General features: G+C 50.0%; 1 protein-coding gene across 1 annotated transcript; it reads right to left on the reverse strand.

The window, feature by feature from the left end:
* Positions 1–14,767: 14,767 nt before the first annotated feature.
* Positions 14,768–16,333, reverse strand: LOC148217262 (olfactory receptor 14A16-like). The gene is made up of 2 exons (XM_088158751.1): positions 16,329–16,333; positions 14,768–15,614 (listed from the first exon to the last, which is right to left on the reverse strand). The coding sequence occupies exons 1-2, from the start codon at positions 16,331–16,333 to the stop codon at positions 14,834–14,836; spliced, it is 786 nt and encodes a 261-aa protein (XP_088014877.1). The 3' UTR covers positions 14,768–14,833.
* Positions 16,334–16,981: the final 648 nt, after the last annotated feature.

Consider the following 16,981-nt stretch of genomic DNA (forward strand, 5'->3'; position numbering starts at 1 on the left):
ATGGATTGGTATTTCAGGAACCTCTGTGGAGAAAGCCACTACCTGCCCTTCACTTCTAATACTGCAGACACTGTATGGGACACCAACACAGTCATTTTTTTGTCCCAAAGTGAATTTTCAAGCTTCTTGGATATTTATAACTACTGCTGCTACCACATCCAGGCATCCTGGCTATCCTTTTGCAGTCACATCCAATTGCTTGGAGATGTGGGTGACTGCTCTGTGATATCTAAATCTAAATCTTGTGCCAATACTCCCAGGGTGATTCCCTGTTTCTCATGAGAAAACAAAAAGAAAGGCTTACCCAGTTCAGGGAGTCCCAGCACTGGAGCTGACATCAGGGCTTTTTGCAATTGTTCCAAGGCTCATGTGGCCTGTTTGTCCCATTGCAGATGCTTCTGTTCAGAGTTGATCAGTGCATACAGGGGTTGAACAAGCAACTCGTAATTATAGATCCAAAGGTGACACCGCTCAGTCATTCTGAGGAAAGTTCTCAATTCTTTCACAGTCTGTGGTTTTGCTATTTGGCATAGAGCCTCTTGTCAGGCTTGCCCCACAATTCTTTGCCCCACATTAATTTCATACCCCAAGTAAGTGACTTCCTGCTGCATTTCCTGGACTTCCTTCTTAGACACTCGGTGCCCTTGGAGCCCCAAAGAGTTTTAGAGACTCACCGTCCAAGGCATGCAAATATCTTCTGTCTCAGTGGTGATCAGGATGTCATCTCTGTATTGTAGCCGTCACCCCTTCCCGGGTGGGGTTTCCCAAGACTCGAGATCCTTGGCGAGTTGGTTGCCAAATATGGTGGGGAAATTCTTGAATCCTTGAGGCAGTACAGTCCAAGTGAGCTGGGTCCTTCGTCCACTTTTCCATTCAAAGGCAAATATCTTTTGGCTGGCTTCATGGGGAGGGAGGCAAAAGAAAGCATCTTTCAAATCTAAACAGTAAACCAGGTTAGTTAAGGTGTCAATACTGTTAACAAAGTGTATGGGTTTGCTACTACAGGACATAAATCCTCTGTTATTCTATTGACTGCTCTTAAATCCTGGACTACTCTGTACATTCCACCAGGTTTGTGAACTGGTAATATGAGAGTGTTAAAATCAGATTCACATTCCCTTAACAGACCCCATTGCAAGAATTTTTCTATTACCAGCTGGATTCCTTCCCTACCCTCTCTTTTTAAGGGATATTGTTTTATCCTTACTGGTCATTGTCCCTCTTTAAGCTTTACCTCTACTGGTGATGCATTCTTAGCTCTTCCTGGCTTCTCAGTGGCCCACACACCAGGGTACACCTGGTTGATGATATCTTCACCGATTTTTCCTTCTATGGGAACCTCATTATTTGAATATATTCTTGAGTATCCACCTCCAGAGTAATCTCCCCTTTTTCAAATCTGATTGTTGCATTCAATTCTTCAAGCAAATCTCTTCCAAGGAGTGCATGTGGTGAATTAGGCATGTATGAGAATTTATGCAAGCCTTAGTGTTCCACAAAAATAAGCCTTTTCAGCTTGGCCAGTGGCTCCCTTAACCATAATATAATCTTCCCCCACCTGAGTTAAAGCTGTGTTTAAAATCGAACACATTGCCCCTGTATCAATTAAAAATTTTATTTGCTTTTGGTATTTTCCTTCCCCTAGCTTCATTATAACCAAGGGATCAGCTAGGGAAGATCCCCCTGGTTCCTGTCAGTCTTCATTTACATTTGCCACTACCCGTGCTCGTTTGTTTCCCTTTCCTCAGCATTCTGGGCATTCATTTTTTCAGTGGCCTAATTGCTCACATAGAGCACATTCTTTTCTTCCTAGGCACAGAGGGGGAAGCCCCTTTCTAAAATTTTCATCTTCCTTTTTAACTACTGCCATCATCCTTCCTTGTTTCCCCTTATTCCCTTCTTCTCGATTGTTAAACACCCTCCAGGTTTCATCCAATAATATTTCTAAGTTTCTTCCTTCAGTGGGTCTGAATTTCTGAAGTTTACATCTCATATCACCGGTGGAATTGCCTAGAAATAATGACACTAACTGCTGTATCCCGATATCTGATCTGGGTCCAAAGGTGTGCTACGACACATTGTGTCTCAGCCTGTCTAAGAACTCAGGTGGTGACTCAAAGGGACCTTGTTTAATAGCATATAAAGCTGAGCAGTTAATAGATTCGGGGATGGCTTTCTCTATTCCCTTTGCAATCCACTCCTGATATTCTTGTACCTTCTGTCTTCCTGCCATTCTATTCACATCCCACTTTGGGTCCTGGGGGGGAAAGAATTCCTTTACATCCTCTCCCATGTCTTACAGTGCTCCTGGGCCAAATCCCAGGGTACCTTTGGGATCAGCTCTTTCTCTGTTTCTGTCATTGCATGTAACAGTAACTGTATAGCATTCCAATCCGGGTTATGTGATTTCACTATTAACCAAAAGTGTCCAGCTATACTTAGAGGGTCCTTTCTGTAATCCTTTACATTCCTTTTCCAAATTTCCATATCATTGGTATTGAAGGGAACCTTTAGTAGCATCTGTTCCATCAGGTCCCACTTCTTCTCTAAGAGGTGCCTGCAAAACTACTGGTTGTTCCCTAGCTTTGCCCTTGTATGGGAGGATGCTGGACTTCCCAGGGGTGTTGGAGTTTTATCCAGTGCCCTTCCTGGGCTCCCACCCAACTCTAGTGATTGAGGAGGGGAGATAATCCAGATCAGAGTCTTCTTCCTTATATACCTTGTTGTTTTTAGTGCACTTCTGACCAATACTACAGGCTGAGCAGCATCATTTTAATATATGTGAGACCCTTCTGTTTTCTCTTTCCATTGCTAGGATCAGTGGGTCTTGTGGAGGGATAATACCACAATCCCTTTGCCATTCTGGGTGGTTCTGTAAGATGAAAAATCATCTGCATATGGTGCCTCATCCCATATTCCTACCCACCTTAAAAACAACATTAACTTTAACATGGTGTTACAGTCCCATGTTCCATTTAATGGCCACTTTGCCCTATCTTCTGATTTATAGAGAGGCCACCATTGATTAGAGTATTGGATGAAAACCCTTTTGCTCTCCGTTTCTCCTGTCCCCACAACTTCCTTCCAATGGGTTAGTATGCATCCTAAAGGGCTCCTCCTAGGCACCTCTTTATTTTGCTGGGTCCCCATGATTTCTCTCCTTATTTCTCTTATCTCCTCTCCCAAACCTCTGCTGGCAATATTCTTTCACTTCCTCCCAGTGGTCATTGAAAACGTGCCAATCCTTGGGAACTGAAAGACTCAAATTCACAATCTCACACTCAACCTGTATTAATTCCTGAATATGATTCCATGGGTCCGGGGTACACCTGGGGCATGTAGGCGTCCACCTCCTAGATCTGCAGTGCCACTTCCTCTTGCACCAATGACACTGTAGGAGGTCCCAGACTGGAGGCCACCTTGGTGTCCAAATTGCTGGTCCACACCAGCAAAGCAAGGAATTGGTCTAACCCTTCTAGGTTTCCTTTCGATTAGAGGTTGCTCACAATCAAAACCCAAATAACTATCTATGGAATCTGAGAATATTCCTCCCAAGTGTACCTGCTCTACTCCCCCGTCCTCCCGTACCAACCGTACAAGTTTCCCTTGATCCCTCAAGAAATCCGGGGGCTCAGTCTGGAGCCACCTAGAAACGGCTCCCTCCTTGCTTGGTCGAGCCCTCTGCACTCACTCCCAGCTTCCAGCACCTTTTTAACTGTGACACTTTAAAAAAAAAAAAAATCACTGACCTGTCATTGACAGTTACAGACACAAGAGGGCAGCATTACATCAGAAACAATAGAATCTCACGGCTCAGAAAAGACCAGAAAGCTTAACTTGTTGCAATTACAGTTAATAACACAAGAGGGCAGTGTTACACCAGAAACTCAGAATTCACTACAGAAAACATAGAAGACATTACCCAAAATCCAAAATCTCCACCACCAAAATTAGAGTGATGCAAACACAAAACACCAACAACCATATAAAATACTTCCTTCTATCACCCTACAACAAACAACAAGCACAATTTATGGCAGTTAGGGTTATAGCAGTGAGTTATGCTGTTAATAATACTGACAACACCTTGGTTCGTTCAAGTTACCCCCAAATTTGCTAGTGGCCACCCTAAGTGGTCAACAGAAACCCCTTTGCCAGCTTCCAAATACCTTCCCCAAACCTGTCAGCTCTATGTGTTGGATGTCTCTGACACACTGTTAGCCATGTGCAGGCATCCCTAGTGTCTCACAGGCTCACCTTACCTTGGGCCTCCCCCAAAACATTTTGGTAAAACGTAACTCTAGGCCATATAGGAGGTTGGTTGCTTGTCCCTGCAGAGAGTGACCGGGGAGCAGAGGTCAGCTCCAGAAAAAGTCCGGGGTGCACTGGGATGTCGATGTCCCCTGTGCTCCAGCAGACAGACGAAGACCTTCTGGCTGGCTCAACAACTGATTTTGAGAATCAGCACTTGACACTGAAATTGTAGAGAGTGTTTCATTGGCAGCACATGGGGGACACATGGGGGATATTTCTTCCAAACCACGTGTACCTGGTCAAGACAGGTTCCAGGTATAAATACACATTGATCCCACAAGCCCACACCTCCCTGCCCGCCCATCTCCACCTTCTCTCCCTTTGTATTATAATTAGCTGCCTTCCCTCCTGGTGGTTGTGTTTGGTGGTCTTTGGGATGAAGGCTGTGTGTCCTCCTCAGTAATCACTGTTTGTGCTCTGCTTTTGGGCAGGTGCAGTGGAGGTTTGGCTCTCCCTCAGGTCAGCTTGTCCCACTCAAAACCACCTGGCTGGTTCTGGCCTGTTTCTGGAGCCACAGGTTTCTGTTTTGTTGGGTTTGTACAATAGCTAGGTCTTGCTTTGCTGAGTTTTTGCAATATATGTTATCTTAAAGTTTTTTTCCTGGCAAATAAGTTCCTATATGGTTTGTTACATACCGTTTCTGCTATGTGATCTATTTCCCCTCTACCTGCTTAAGCACATCATAGACTTCTAAAGTTCTGAATTTTCAAAACCGTGTATGTTCCCCATCTCACTAGACCACACTGGGAGCCTCTAGACCACACTGGGAACAGGTTTGGGTGCATCAACCCTTACTGGTTTATACTGGCAGCTGCTGCCACAGGACTCAGGGGCTAAGGGGTGGCTTCCAGTGCTTACTGGTTTATACTGGTGCCCTCTCAGTCTATGCCTAGGAACACCAGTGGGTGCTGGCAGGCAGGCAGGACCCTGAGGCCAAGCTATCCTTTGCTGGGGAACTGCTCAGCTGTGACTTCTCCAACTTCTCAGCCTGGCACCACTGCCTGCAGCTGCCAGGGACTCCAGAAAGGGTGAGGCTGGGGCACTGCCCCACAAAAGGTTGTAGGAATGCGAGAAATTCCCCAGAAAAATTCCCACAATTTCACAGGATCCCCAAAATTTTCCAGCCCCTCCCTCACCTAAAGTGGAAGGTGATGCGTCCTGTTGGGTTGAATGAGTAGATCTGGTGTCTCTAAATCCCCTTTGACTTTAATGGGTACACCTGAACTATGGTACACTTGAGTATTCAGATATTGGGGTGTCCCTCACTGCCACGTAGAGATTTTGGGGTGCCCCCTTTGCCCCCTCCCAGAGCTAGAGCTGGTGCAGAACACTGTCTTCAGCAACTCCACGGACCAAAGCACCTGGGTGTACCTGCACTGCATCCTCTCCTGAGATAATTCACGGCTCCCTCTCACCCCTGATGTTCTCACCTGGTGTTTTGGGGCACCCCCTGAATGTTGGGGTGCCCCCCAACAGCCCCTCAGCTGCCAAGGGTCATCTGTGTCCACGTCGACTGGGAGGACCGTGGCCATCATCTTCTCCTGGCCCATCAAGGTGAGTCAGGGCACTTGGGTGCCCCAAAAATAACCTGGAGTTTGTGAGAAATACACATTTCCATTTTAAAAAGTTGTAATTTATTACTCTCGTTATAAATGACATGTTATTTGTCCAATTTTATCAAACAATAAGATTAAATTTAGCAGCAATTTTTTAATAACAAAAATTGTATATAAAGGAATACAAATCAAAGTATCTTAGATACATATATTTGAGTATATAGAAAATTTGGCAGTGAGTAATTTAGTATGATTGAGGTTTGTGTAAAGCATAAGCAAAACTGACCGGGGGTACAGGGAGGGGCTCGCCCTTCCCCACGTACCAAACAATCAAGGCCAAAAATCCCACTTATACACTGTATGCTAATATGGATTAATACAGAATTTTCTGGAAAGCTCCTCCCAGTTTCCATTCCTAAAATCTATGTCACTGTGTTGTGTGGAGCATTCTCTGTTAATGGTTAGGGGGTCTCTCATCCTTTTGAGGGTCTTATTTCCGATGAAGGCTCTTTGTCTTCATCAGTGTCTGCTGTGTGACCTTGCAGGCAGCACAAGTGCACTGAGCTTGGGGTTGTGTAGCTCAGCATAAGTTCCCACAATAAACCTTATTCAAGTTCCATGCCTGGAATCGCCCCAATTTGGCCCATTCCAAGGTCGAAACTTTTTATTTCTAGATGCTGCTTATCAAACCTATATCCTTCTACTACTCCCCCCTAACATCTGGAGTCTGCTTTGTCTCATCATTTCTTTTGCTTTCTAACAATTATTTTCTATTGATATAAGTACAATTTTGCTAATATAGTTAAAATTTAGTTAGCACGAGCCACATTTATCACATCTTTAATATTAAAATGAATTTTTTCTTACTTATGAGTATTCTATATTTTTATAATCTATTTTTTATATTGATATGTAAAATCTTTACCTTGTTAGTAACCAAAAAATTATTGGTCATTGGTTCTAACTAACACAATTCCTTTCATTACATAAATAAGCTTTACTGGTTATTTATTTCTCCCTGCGTAAGATATTTCATAATAGTTGTAGTCATTTTGTCATCTTTATTATCATCTTTTTCTCTGACAGGGTCAAGGTGGGTGCTTCAGGGTCCAGGGAGACATTTCTGGGGCACATTTGAGGCAATTTTGGGTCTGGGGAAAGAATTTAGAAGGAAGTTGAGGGACGGGAGGACCCTTGGGGGCCTCGAGTGGGCACGGAGAGAGAACTTAGGGATCCTGGGGGAAGGTCTGGGCTTCAGAATGTCACTTGGGGGTCCAGGAGGGCACCTGGAGGTCAGGGAGGAGAATCTGGGGCCATTCGGGGTCCGGGCGGGCTCTTGGGGGGCTCTAACGGGGCTCTCCGGGCCGCGGGCGATGATGGGAGTTGTAGGCACAGGTATAATACTGTTCAAGGGGGCCGTGGAGCATCATGGGAGTTATAGGCGCAGCTGCAATGTCTCTCGGTGGGTGCGGGGCATGACGGGAGATGAAGTCAGGGCTGCAATGGCGTTTAACCGGAACCGCGGAGGTTCATGGGAGCTGTAGTCCCGGAAGTGGTCCTTACGGAGCTTTTGGGGGTCTGGGAAGGCTCTTAGGGGACAGTTTTCCCTCTGAGCGGAGACTTCAGGTCCTCAGCGGGGAACGTATACGGGTCGGGAGAACTTGGGATGAGCCTGGGGAGCTCTAACCGGGCTCTTTAGGGCGCGGGGCAGGGCAGGAGTTTTCGGCGCGGGACTGGGTTATGAGGTGCTCTGAGCTCGCGGGGGATGGCAGGAGATGAATTCCCAGAAATGGCTGCAAGGGGAATCTATGGGGTTGGGAGCATTCAGGGGATTTGGGGACGTCTTTGGGTGGTCAAGAATGGGCCCTGAGGGGGCAATTCCGGATCCTGGAGGGTCCTGGGACACGTATGGGGCAGATGGGGAGCGGATCCCGGGGGTTCTGTGGAGCGCGGGGCATGACGGGCATTGCAGTCCCAGCTCCAGTGGGGCTCTATGGGGCCGCGGGGCATGATGGGAGTTAGAGGCAGAAAGGAAAGATGGCGCCGACTGCAGGCAGCGCCCCCGAAGCCCCGATCCCTAAAGCTGAACCCCCTTGGTGGCACCTTGGACTGAAACACACTAATGGAAGGTGTCTGTATTTAGTGGGGAACATTAGGAGTTTTAAATTTCTTCAAAACTACAAAAAAGGAAAAAACCCTGTTTGCTTGAGTGCAGGCAGTCCTCCAAGCAAAGCAGGTCCCAGCTGAGTGAGGACAGACAAGATGGGGTTGGGCAATGTGGGGCAAGGTTGTCCACACTGAGTCAGACCTCAAGGCACAGCTTGTCTTTTTATACACTGATATCAGCAATCTCCAGTTGATATTAATTCCTGAAACCTTATAATGCAGTCTGAACAGAGATGAAAATCAAGACCCTTTATGGCTGACAATCAGTCACACTCTGTCCCTACCCCCACCCCACCATTTCCCCCATCCAAGCCCTGGCACTCAGAGCAGCCTTGTGCAAATCTGAGCTCCCTCCCCTCCAGGCTGTGCCTGCAGCTTTCAGCTCCTTGGCACCAACTCCCACCTGCTTTCCTTGGAGAAGGAGCTGCTTGAGACACAGAGGGATGTTCATTTCTTGTCAGCAAATAAAATAAAGCCAGGCACAGCTCCATAAAAAACAGAAATCCAGGCCAAGGAGTGCTGGGCATTGGAGTCACATGCAGGGGTGTCCCCAGGGCTCAGGATTGGGGCCAGGGCAGTGAAATCTCTTTCTTGCTGATGTGGACGAGGCCATGGAGGGCACCCTGAGTCAGTGTCCAGGTGAGGCCAAGCTGGGTGGGAGTGTGGCTGTGCTGCAGGGCAGGAAGCTCTGCAGAGGGATCTGGACAGGCTGGAGCCATGGGCCCAGGACAATTGGATGAGGTTCAGCAAGGCCAAGGGCTGGCTCCTGCCCTGGGCTCACAACCACCCCAAATCCCTGCCTGTGCCCTGCCCCTGATCCTGTCCTGTTTCCTTCATCCCTGCATTGCCAGGGACTCTGTGGGACAAGGGAGCTCTGCTGTGGGTATGGAGGGAGGTGCAAGTGCCAGCACTGCAGTGGGAACCACAACTCCTCAGGTTTGTGTCCTTTGGGGGTCAGTAACTGGTGAGACTCAGAGGCACAGAAGGTTTCTCTTCTTGGCCAACATAAAAAAATGTACCCATGATAAAATTCAATAAACTTCAAAATTCTTCCCTCAGCTCTGTGCAATGTCAAAGCAGTATCTGATGTATCCACCATGAACAAGGTATTTCCATACAGGAACAGTTTTAGACACAGACATTAGAAAGGGTGATTCTGTGATAGATGTAGACACAATTAAGATGTTGACTAACGTGGAATGACCAGAGAACAATGGGAGGAGGAAATCTGGGAGCAATGGCAAGGCCATAGGACCAGCTGGTCTAGGGAAGAGATGTCCTTAGACATGGCCATTTAAACAGGAGAGGTGGAAACACCCAAATGAAGAGGGACATGAAATTATAGACAGTATAGTGGTAACACAGGTACAGGGGAAGATCAGTATTTCTTGTCCTGCCATCAGTACACATCCAGGAAATTTCTCTTCTCTTCTGGTGGGAAATTTTGACATTTCTTAAAGTACTCAAATGCCCCAGCTAATGAGATGTGCTCGTGCACCTTGCAAGCTGCAGGTCCCCTACAGCCCCAGAGGGCTCCTGTCCCATAAACATCAGCTCCAGCCCATTCCAAAATCGGGAGCAGCATCGTCCTGGGATCATCAGGGAGCTGAGGTTGGAAGGGACCTCAGCAAGTCTGCAGCCAAACCTGTCAGAAACTGGTTCAGACCAAGTGGTTCAAGCCTTGATTTGGTGTGGATTTGAAATTCCCAAAGCCAGGGATGGGGCAGCATCTCAGAACCTGTCTGAGCCCATGGGAACAAAGGTTTTCCACATGTCCTGTCTGATCTCCCCTCATTCCCCTTTCACCCATTGACTTTTGTCCCCTCCAGCCCCCCCAGTGCAGAGCCTGGCTCTGTGTTCTCCATCAGCTCCTGGGTGGCTCTGCCAGGCTGGCATGAGGAGCCCCTCAGCCTTCCCTGCTCCAGGCTGGACAAGCCCAGCTCCCTCAGCCTCTCCTCATAGCCAAAGGGCTCCAGCCCCACCTTGGAGGCCCTTCCCTCACCCTGCTCCAGCTGCCAGACATCTTTCCTGCCCTGGGCAACCCAAACCAGGCCCCAGTGACCTGGATAATCCACGGCCTTGATGTCCTGGTCACACAGCCCTGGCCCCTTGTCCCCGTGTCAGGCTCTGGGGTTGATTTGTGGAACATCCTTGGGGGAGGCTGTGGCTCCAGGTGGAGCAGGGGGATCCCGGGGGACAGGGGACCCTGCTGGGCATGAACAGCATTGGACTTGTCTGGGGCAACTGTGAGGGGGGCTGGGACAGAGTGACCAACCCAGTGACCTCACACAGCCCTGCTGTGATGTCACAAAGCAGCCCAGTGATGTCACAGCCTGCTCTGTGATGTCATTGTCTGCTCTATGCCATAGCTGCTCAGTGACCTCACATAGCCCACTCTGTGATGTCATAGCCCACTCTGTGACCTCATGTTCCCAGATGATAAATTGCCCACACAAGTGAGCTGACACAATCCTTATTCTCCAGAACCCTTGGCCTCTGGAAACTGCACAATGCCTGTTGTATAAGAAGGGGAACTGGAAGTTTGTAGCTGTCGGGGCTTTGGGGTTTGGGCCCCGAGCTGCCACAACGTGCCCGGATAAGATGTCCCACAAGGAACAGCCTTTCCTGGTGTCTCAGGCAGATTTCAGCCACGAGGTAGGAGGATGCAAGCAATGCCTGGAGTCCAGGCCTTCAGCCCATGTTGTGATTTGAGCCTTGCTTCCAAAGTACCTTTGGCCAGCAGAGGAAGGAGACCGAGGAAGCTGCAGGGAGATTCCACAGACACTTTATTTCTTCCACGAAGGGGTCCCAGGCAGCAATTCAATGGACAAGGTACTAACGGGGGCTTTTGTAGGGTCAGGGTGTCTTGAAAACAGACCAATTATTTAGGGGATTTTAAAACGGACCAACTACTTAGGGATTTTAGGAAATAGGGACCAATTGCTAAGGGGATTGAAAATGGACCAATTATATCACAGGGAGATAAAGTGAGGTTTGCAAAGGGGGGAAATATTTCTAGTATTAGTCATTCTAAGTAAGCAATTTCTTATCTAAGGGATAGCTTTGCAAGGAGGCTCTGTTAGGGTTTCTGCTCCTTCCACAGAAGTTCACCAGCTTCAATGTCCTGCCAACTCAGCCGGGCCGACTGGAACATTGGGGTCCACGACCACCAGGGACCACCACAGAGACCCCCAGGACAGAAGAACTCATGGGTAAAGAGGTGTTGGGAGTTGTTTTTTTCCTTCCCTCTCTGCCTGTGGAATTTTTTCCCACTGATATGCTAAGGATCACTGCTGGCTAGGTCCTTGAGACTTCGAGATGGGGGAGGGAGAGACTCCCTGGTTTCTTTAGGAGTTTCTCTTGGAGGGCAGGGGTGGAGGGGGGGGAACAGTGCGAGATGAGAAGAGGGTAAAGGAGGGTGGGGGGCTGTTGCTGGCACTCACTTGCTTTGGCTGTTGGAGGAGGAAGGCCACTGGAAAACCTCACCCCGCCATCCCAACGCCAGGAGCTGCCTCTTCTGGTGTTGGACCCCACACCCCTGCTAGGACGCTCTCCTGCTTCAGTTTGCTATCTCCAAGCATCCTGTTGGGGCACTGGGACCAATAGTGCTCCAAGAATTCGTGAGCACAGCCTCTCCTCCACCCTTCCCATCTGGGACACGGCCACCATCACCCCAGTGCCCCTGCAGCTGTGCAGGATCTGCCCCTGTCCACCAGGAACCTGCCAGAGCTCACTGCCAACTGGGAGGGTAACTGCACCAGAGGGGAAAAGCCCCCAGAGCCAAGAGAACAGAGAACTGTTACTGGGTTCCTGTTCTGTTTGTTGTTAATTTCATAGTTGTTGTTTTGTTTTGCCTTGTTATATATATATTAGTAAAGAACTGTTATTCCTATCCCCATATCTTTGCCTGACAGCCCCTTCATTTCAAAATGATACTAATTCAGAGGGAGGGATTTACTTTCTCCATTTCAAGGGAAGGCCCTGCTTTCCCTAGTAGACAGCTGTCTTTCAAACCAGGACAGGGTGGTCAGTGGGAGGTGATCAGTGGCTGTGGTCAGTGGCAGTGTGGGCATTGGTGTCTGGGCAGTGGGTGTGGTCAGTGAAGGGGTGGAAAGTTGGTGAGGTCAGTGGCATGTAATCAGTCAGGATACGGCCAGTTCAGTGCTCAGTCACTTTGTTCAGTTGAGTGGTCAGTGGATTGTGGTCAGGAGTGGGCAGTGGGTGTGGGCAGTGGGAGAATTCAGTGGGTTGTGGTCCGTGGGTGTGGTCAGTTGTGATATGATCAGTTCTGATATAATCAGCAATGGTCAGTTGCGTGGTCACTTGGTGTGGTCAGTGGGTGGGGCATTGGGTGTGGTCAGTGGCTGTGGTCAGTGGGGTGTGGTCAGTGGGTGTGGCCATATCGAGTGGTCAGTGGGTTTGATCAGTGGGTGTGGTCACTTGGGTGGTCAGTTGGATGTGGCCAGTGGGGTGTGGTCACTGGCTGTGGTGAGTGGGTTTGGTCAGGTAATGTCAGGTGGCTAGTCAGTGGGAAGGTGTCAGTGGGAAGTGTCAGTGGAAGTGGTCAGGTGGTCATTGGGGTGTAGTCAGTGGAGGTGGTCTGTGAGTGTGGTCAGTGGTTGTGGTCAATGGTTGTGCTAAGTGAATGTGGTTGATGCAGGTGGTCAGTGGGGGTGTGGTGAGGGTTTGTGGTCAGTGGATGGGGTCAGTTGGGTTTTAATTGGAGTGTGGTCAGTGGTTGTAGTCAGAGATTGTGGTCATTGGGGAATGGCCAATTGGTGAGGTTAGTGAGGGTGGTCAGTGCATGTGGTCATTGGGGTGGTCAGTGCATGGGTCAGACTTGATGATCTCCAAGGTCTTTTCCTGCCTGGCTGATTCTGTGATTCTCTGAAACCACCCCTGGAGCAGTTGCAGGATGAGCCCTGGGCCTCCTCTTCACAAGGTCCAGCAGCCCAGGTCCCTCAGCTGCTCCACACAGCCCCAAAGCCCATCCTGTCAGTCCTGCAGAGCCTCTCCAGCCCCTCCTCATTGCCCACAACAGGGAGCCCCACACCCAGACACAGCAGCCCAGATGTGCCCCCCTGGCCTGTGGTGCCTCTGGCAAGGGAGCAGCACGAGGGACTGCAGGACCCTGCAGACAATTCCTGAAGCACTTGGAGGATGATCCTGCTTCCCTAGTGATGTTCCCATGGTGCCAATTCAGGAACTGTAATGGGGAGTGGGGCCAGAGAGGAAAGGGCAAACAGGGATGGGCTGTTTGCAGGGGAGGGAATGAAGGTGGGTAATAGGAAGCAATCAGGAGCAGGAAAGTGGAAAGAAAGCAAAGGTGAAGCCAAGGAAATGCTCAGGGCAGTTTGAGGCTGGCTGCCAGGCAGTCCTGACTCTGAGCAACAACATCTGCAGTGGGACAGGAAACTCACAGATGATGGGTACAAACTTTCTGGCTGACTTCAGAGGCCACAACAAACCCAAGTGGTTTCCCTGCCGTCCCCCAGCCCTTGCTGGCCCCAGGGGCTGATGGCATTTGTGCTCGCTCAGCTCCATGTCCCCACAGCAGCACCATGGGGGTGCTGAGCCTGCTGTGTGCAATGCAAACAGGGGCTCCTGAGCCAGTGCTGCCGTGTGTGTGCCTGCAAGGATGCGGCTCCTGTGTGAGCTGGGGGAGAGGCCAGGGCTGCAGAGGGGGGATGTTGTTGGCAGGTGCATGAGGACGCTCTGGGACGCTGCCCTGGGGTGTCCAGTGCACTGGGGATGGATCAGCCCCTGCTCTGCTGCTCCTTGCCAGGGTGTCCCCCTTGCAGGGAGCTTGCAGAGCACCAGCCATGCTGTTTGCCCCCAGCCTGCCCACGGCCAGCCTGGGGCTGCTCCCGGGGCTTTTCTGTGCTCAGCATTGGGCTGGCCAAGTGTTGTGGAGAGAGTCTGGCCAAGGAGCCTGGAGCCCCCAGGCCCTGCCCTGAGGCGTCAGTGCTGCCCCAGCAGTGCCCATGGCCTGTCCCTGCTGCAGCCCCGGCACTGCCACCCCCAGGGCTGTGCCCAGCCCCGAGAGCACTCAGGCCCTGCAGCAACACGAGGGCCAGGAGGGCAGCGGGGCAGTGGCACGGGAGCAGCACTGGCAACACCAAGTGCTGCTGCTGCTGGGCACAGCTGCTGTGCCAGCACTGATCTGCCCCAGCTCTGCACACAGACATTGCTGCTGCAGCTCCAGAGAAGGGAACAAAAGGGGCATCGCTGGAGAAATCTTTGCTGGGAGATCCTTTAGTTCATATATAGCCACCAAGAGTGGAGCTCCTCATTGACAGAATCTGTGGTCAATGGGAAGGGTGAGAGAAACAAAATGAGAAATAACACGAGCATAGGCTTATCTTTGTGGACAATATAGAAAAACTAAAACAAAGGAAAAAGAATCCCACAACTAACAAAACAAGAACTATCAAAAATGGCTATTATTTATGTTATTTTCATTATTTTTCTGGAAGTTTAATGTCCCTGAAACCCTCCAGTCATCAGCCTCCACATTGCAGCCTTGAGCTCCTGGTTCCTGAGACTGTAGATGAGGGGATTCAGGGCTGGAGGCACCACTGAGTACAGAACTGATAAGGACAGATCCAGGGATGGGGAGGAGATGGAGGGGGGCTTCAGGTACTCAAATAAGGCAGTGCTGAGAAACAGGGAGACCACAGTAAAAAGTAAACCACAAACAATAACCTCCAAAATGAAACCAACAAGAATTATCAAAGGTGACTTTTTTTACCAATGATTTGCAGAAATTGACCATCAGTTTACAATTTCTTAAATCCTCAAGTCATCAATGTCCACACTGCAGCCTTGAGCTGCTGATTCCTCAGGCTGTAGATGAGAGGGTTCAGGACTGGAGGCACCACCGAGTACAGAACTGACAGTGCCAGATCCAGGGATGGGGAGGAGATGGAGGGGGGCTTCAGGTAGGCAAACACTGCAGTGCTGACAAATAGAGAGACCACAGCCAGGTGAGGGAGGCAGGTGGAAAAGGCTTTGTGCCGTCCCTGCTCAGAGGGGATCCTCAGCACAGCCCTGAAGATCTGCACATAGGAGAAAACAATGAACACAAAACAACCAAAATATAGAACAGCACTTATCACAATGAGCCCAACTTCCCTGAGGTTGGAGTGTGAACAGGAGAGCTTGAGGATCTGGGGAATTTCACAGAAGAACTGGCCAAGGGCATTGCCTTGGCACAGGGTCAGGGAAAATGTATTGGCTGTGTGAAGCAGAGCATTGAGAAAGCCACTGGCCCAGGCAGCTGCTGCCATGTGGGCACAAGCTCTGCTGCCCAGGAGGGTCCCGTAGTGCAGGGGTTTGCAGATGGACACGTAGCGGTCGTAGCACATGATGGTCAGGAGGAAATACTCTGCTGAGATGAAGAACACAAAGAAAAAGACCTGAGCAGCACATCCAGCATAGGAGATGTGTCTGGTGTCCCAGAGGGAATTGTGCATGGTTTTGGGGACAGTGGTGCAGATGGAGCCCAGGTCAGTGAGGGCCAGGTTGAGCAGGAAGAAGAACATGGGGGTGTGCAGGTGGTGGCCGCAGGCTACGGCGCTGATGATGAGGCCGTTGGCCAGGAGGGCAGCCAGGGAGATGGCCAGGAAGAGGCAGAAGTGCAGGAGCTGCAGCTGCCGCGTGTCTGCCAATGGCAGCAGGAGGAAGTGGCTGATGGAGCTGATGTTGGACATTTGCTGGGTCTTGGCATGGAGATCTAGAAAAAATTAATAATGGTATAGTTCAGTTTGGAGAGGATTTTAAATATCCCAGCCCAGCTTGGTGTCACTTTTCCCCCACTGCCTGCCCAGGGCTCTGCTGCCTGGAGCTGTTCCTGCCAGCAGCTGCTTCCCTGTGCCCAGGGCTGAGCCCTGCCAGTGCTGCCAGAGCCCAGCCCAGCCCTGGGGCTCAGCTCTGCCCTGCAGACCCCTCCCAGCACAGGGCACTGCCCAGGGCTAGCTCTGCTTCTGCAGGATCTGATGGCAACATCACAGCAACCCTGAGGAGACTGGAAAAATGACACTGGTGTTGCTTGTAAGTGCTGATTTCTGTTACTTCCTGCTTTATTAAGATCCGAGAAAAAAAAAAAATTTCCCAACCTGAACTGAGATGAATATCTATATGCAATTTTCCCACCTACGCAACACAGAGCAATAGAATATAAAATCAGGATTATCTTTTTTATGCAGCCCCTGCCTCTCTGCGCTCCCTTTGTAATCTACCTAGAAATATTCTGGAGTTAAATGCTACTCTGGGAGCAGTCCTGAACAATGCATCATCCTCAATACACAAGCAGAATACTTCCAAGCCTTACCAGCTGTCTCCTTCCACCCAGACCTTGTCCCCCAGTGCTGGGAGCAGCTCCCAGGGCTGGCTGAGAGCTGTCCCTGGCAGGCAGCAGAGTCCCTGCCCCAGCACAGCACCCTGGGCTGCAGGACCCTGCTCTGCACCACAGCCCTGGGCACCCCTGGCTGCTCTACACAAGAGATCATCAGAGAATGTACTCACCGAGTCTGCAGGCATTGGGAGGTTGCAGCTTTAGGAGATCAGTGCAGGAGCTGCAGCTGCATTGTCCTGCAGCCAGAGGCTTCCTGTGTCAAGGGCTGGGAGTGATTCTGCCCCAGGCACTTCTGAGCATCTTCCCAGCCCTGACTGATTGAAGCTCTCTGTGCCTCTGTGCTGTGCCTGGGGTGGATGCAGGCAGTGCCCCATCCCTGCTGAGCTGGGAGAAGAGCTGCTCATGATGCGAAATGTGTTTTTGAAGCTCTTCTTGGTTGCCAGAATCGCCTTCTGTGCCAGAAGCTCAGCCCAGCTCTTCACCACAGACACAGCACACGGATTTTAATGACCCTCTCAGGGCGTTGGTGCTGTCTGCATCAGACTCCGTCCCTCAGAGTGTGCTTGAGAAACTTCTCAAGAACTCAAAT

Source organism: Sturnus vulgaris, unplaced genomic scaffold, assembly GCF_052056855.1.
Source record: "Sturnus vulgaris isolate bStuVul1 unplaced genomic scaffold, bStuVul1.hap1 Scaffold_87, whole genome shotgun sequence".
Classification (NCBI taxonomy): Eukaryota; Metazoa; Chordata; class Aves; order Passeriformes; family Sturnidae; genus Sturnus; species Sturnus vulgaris.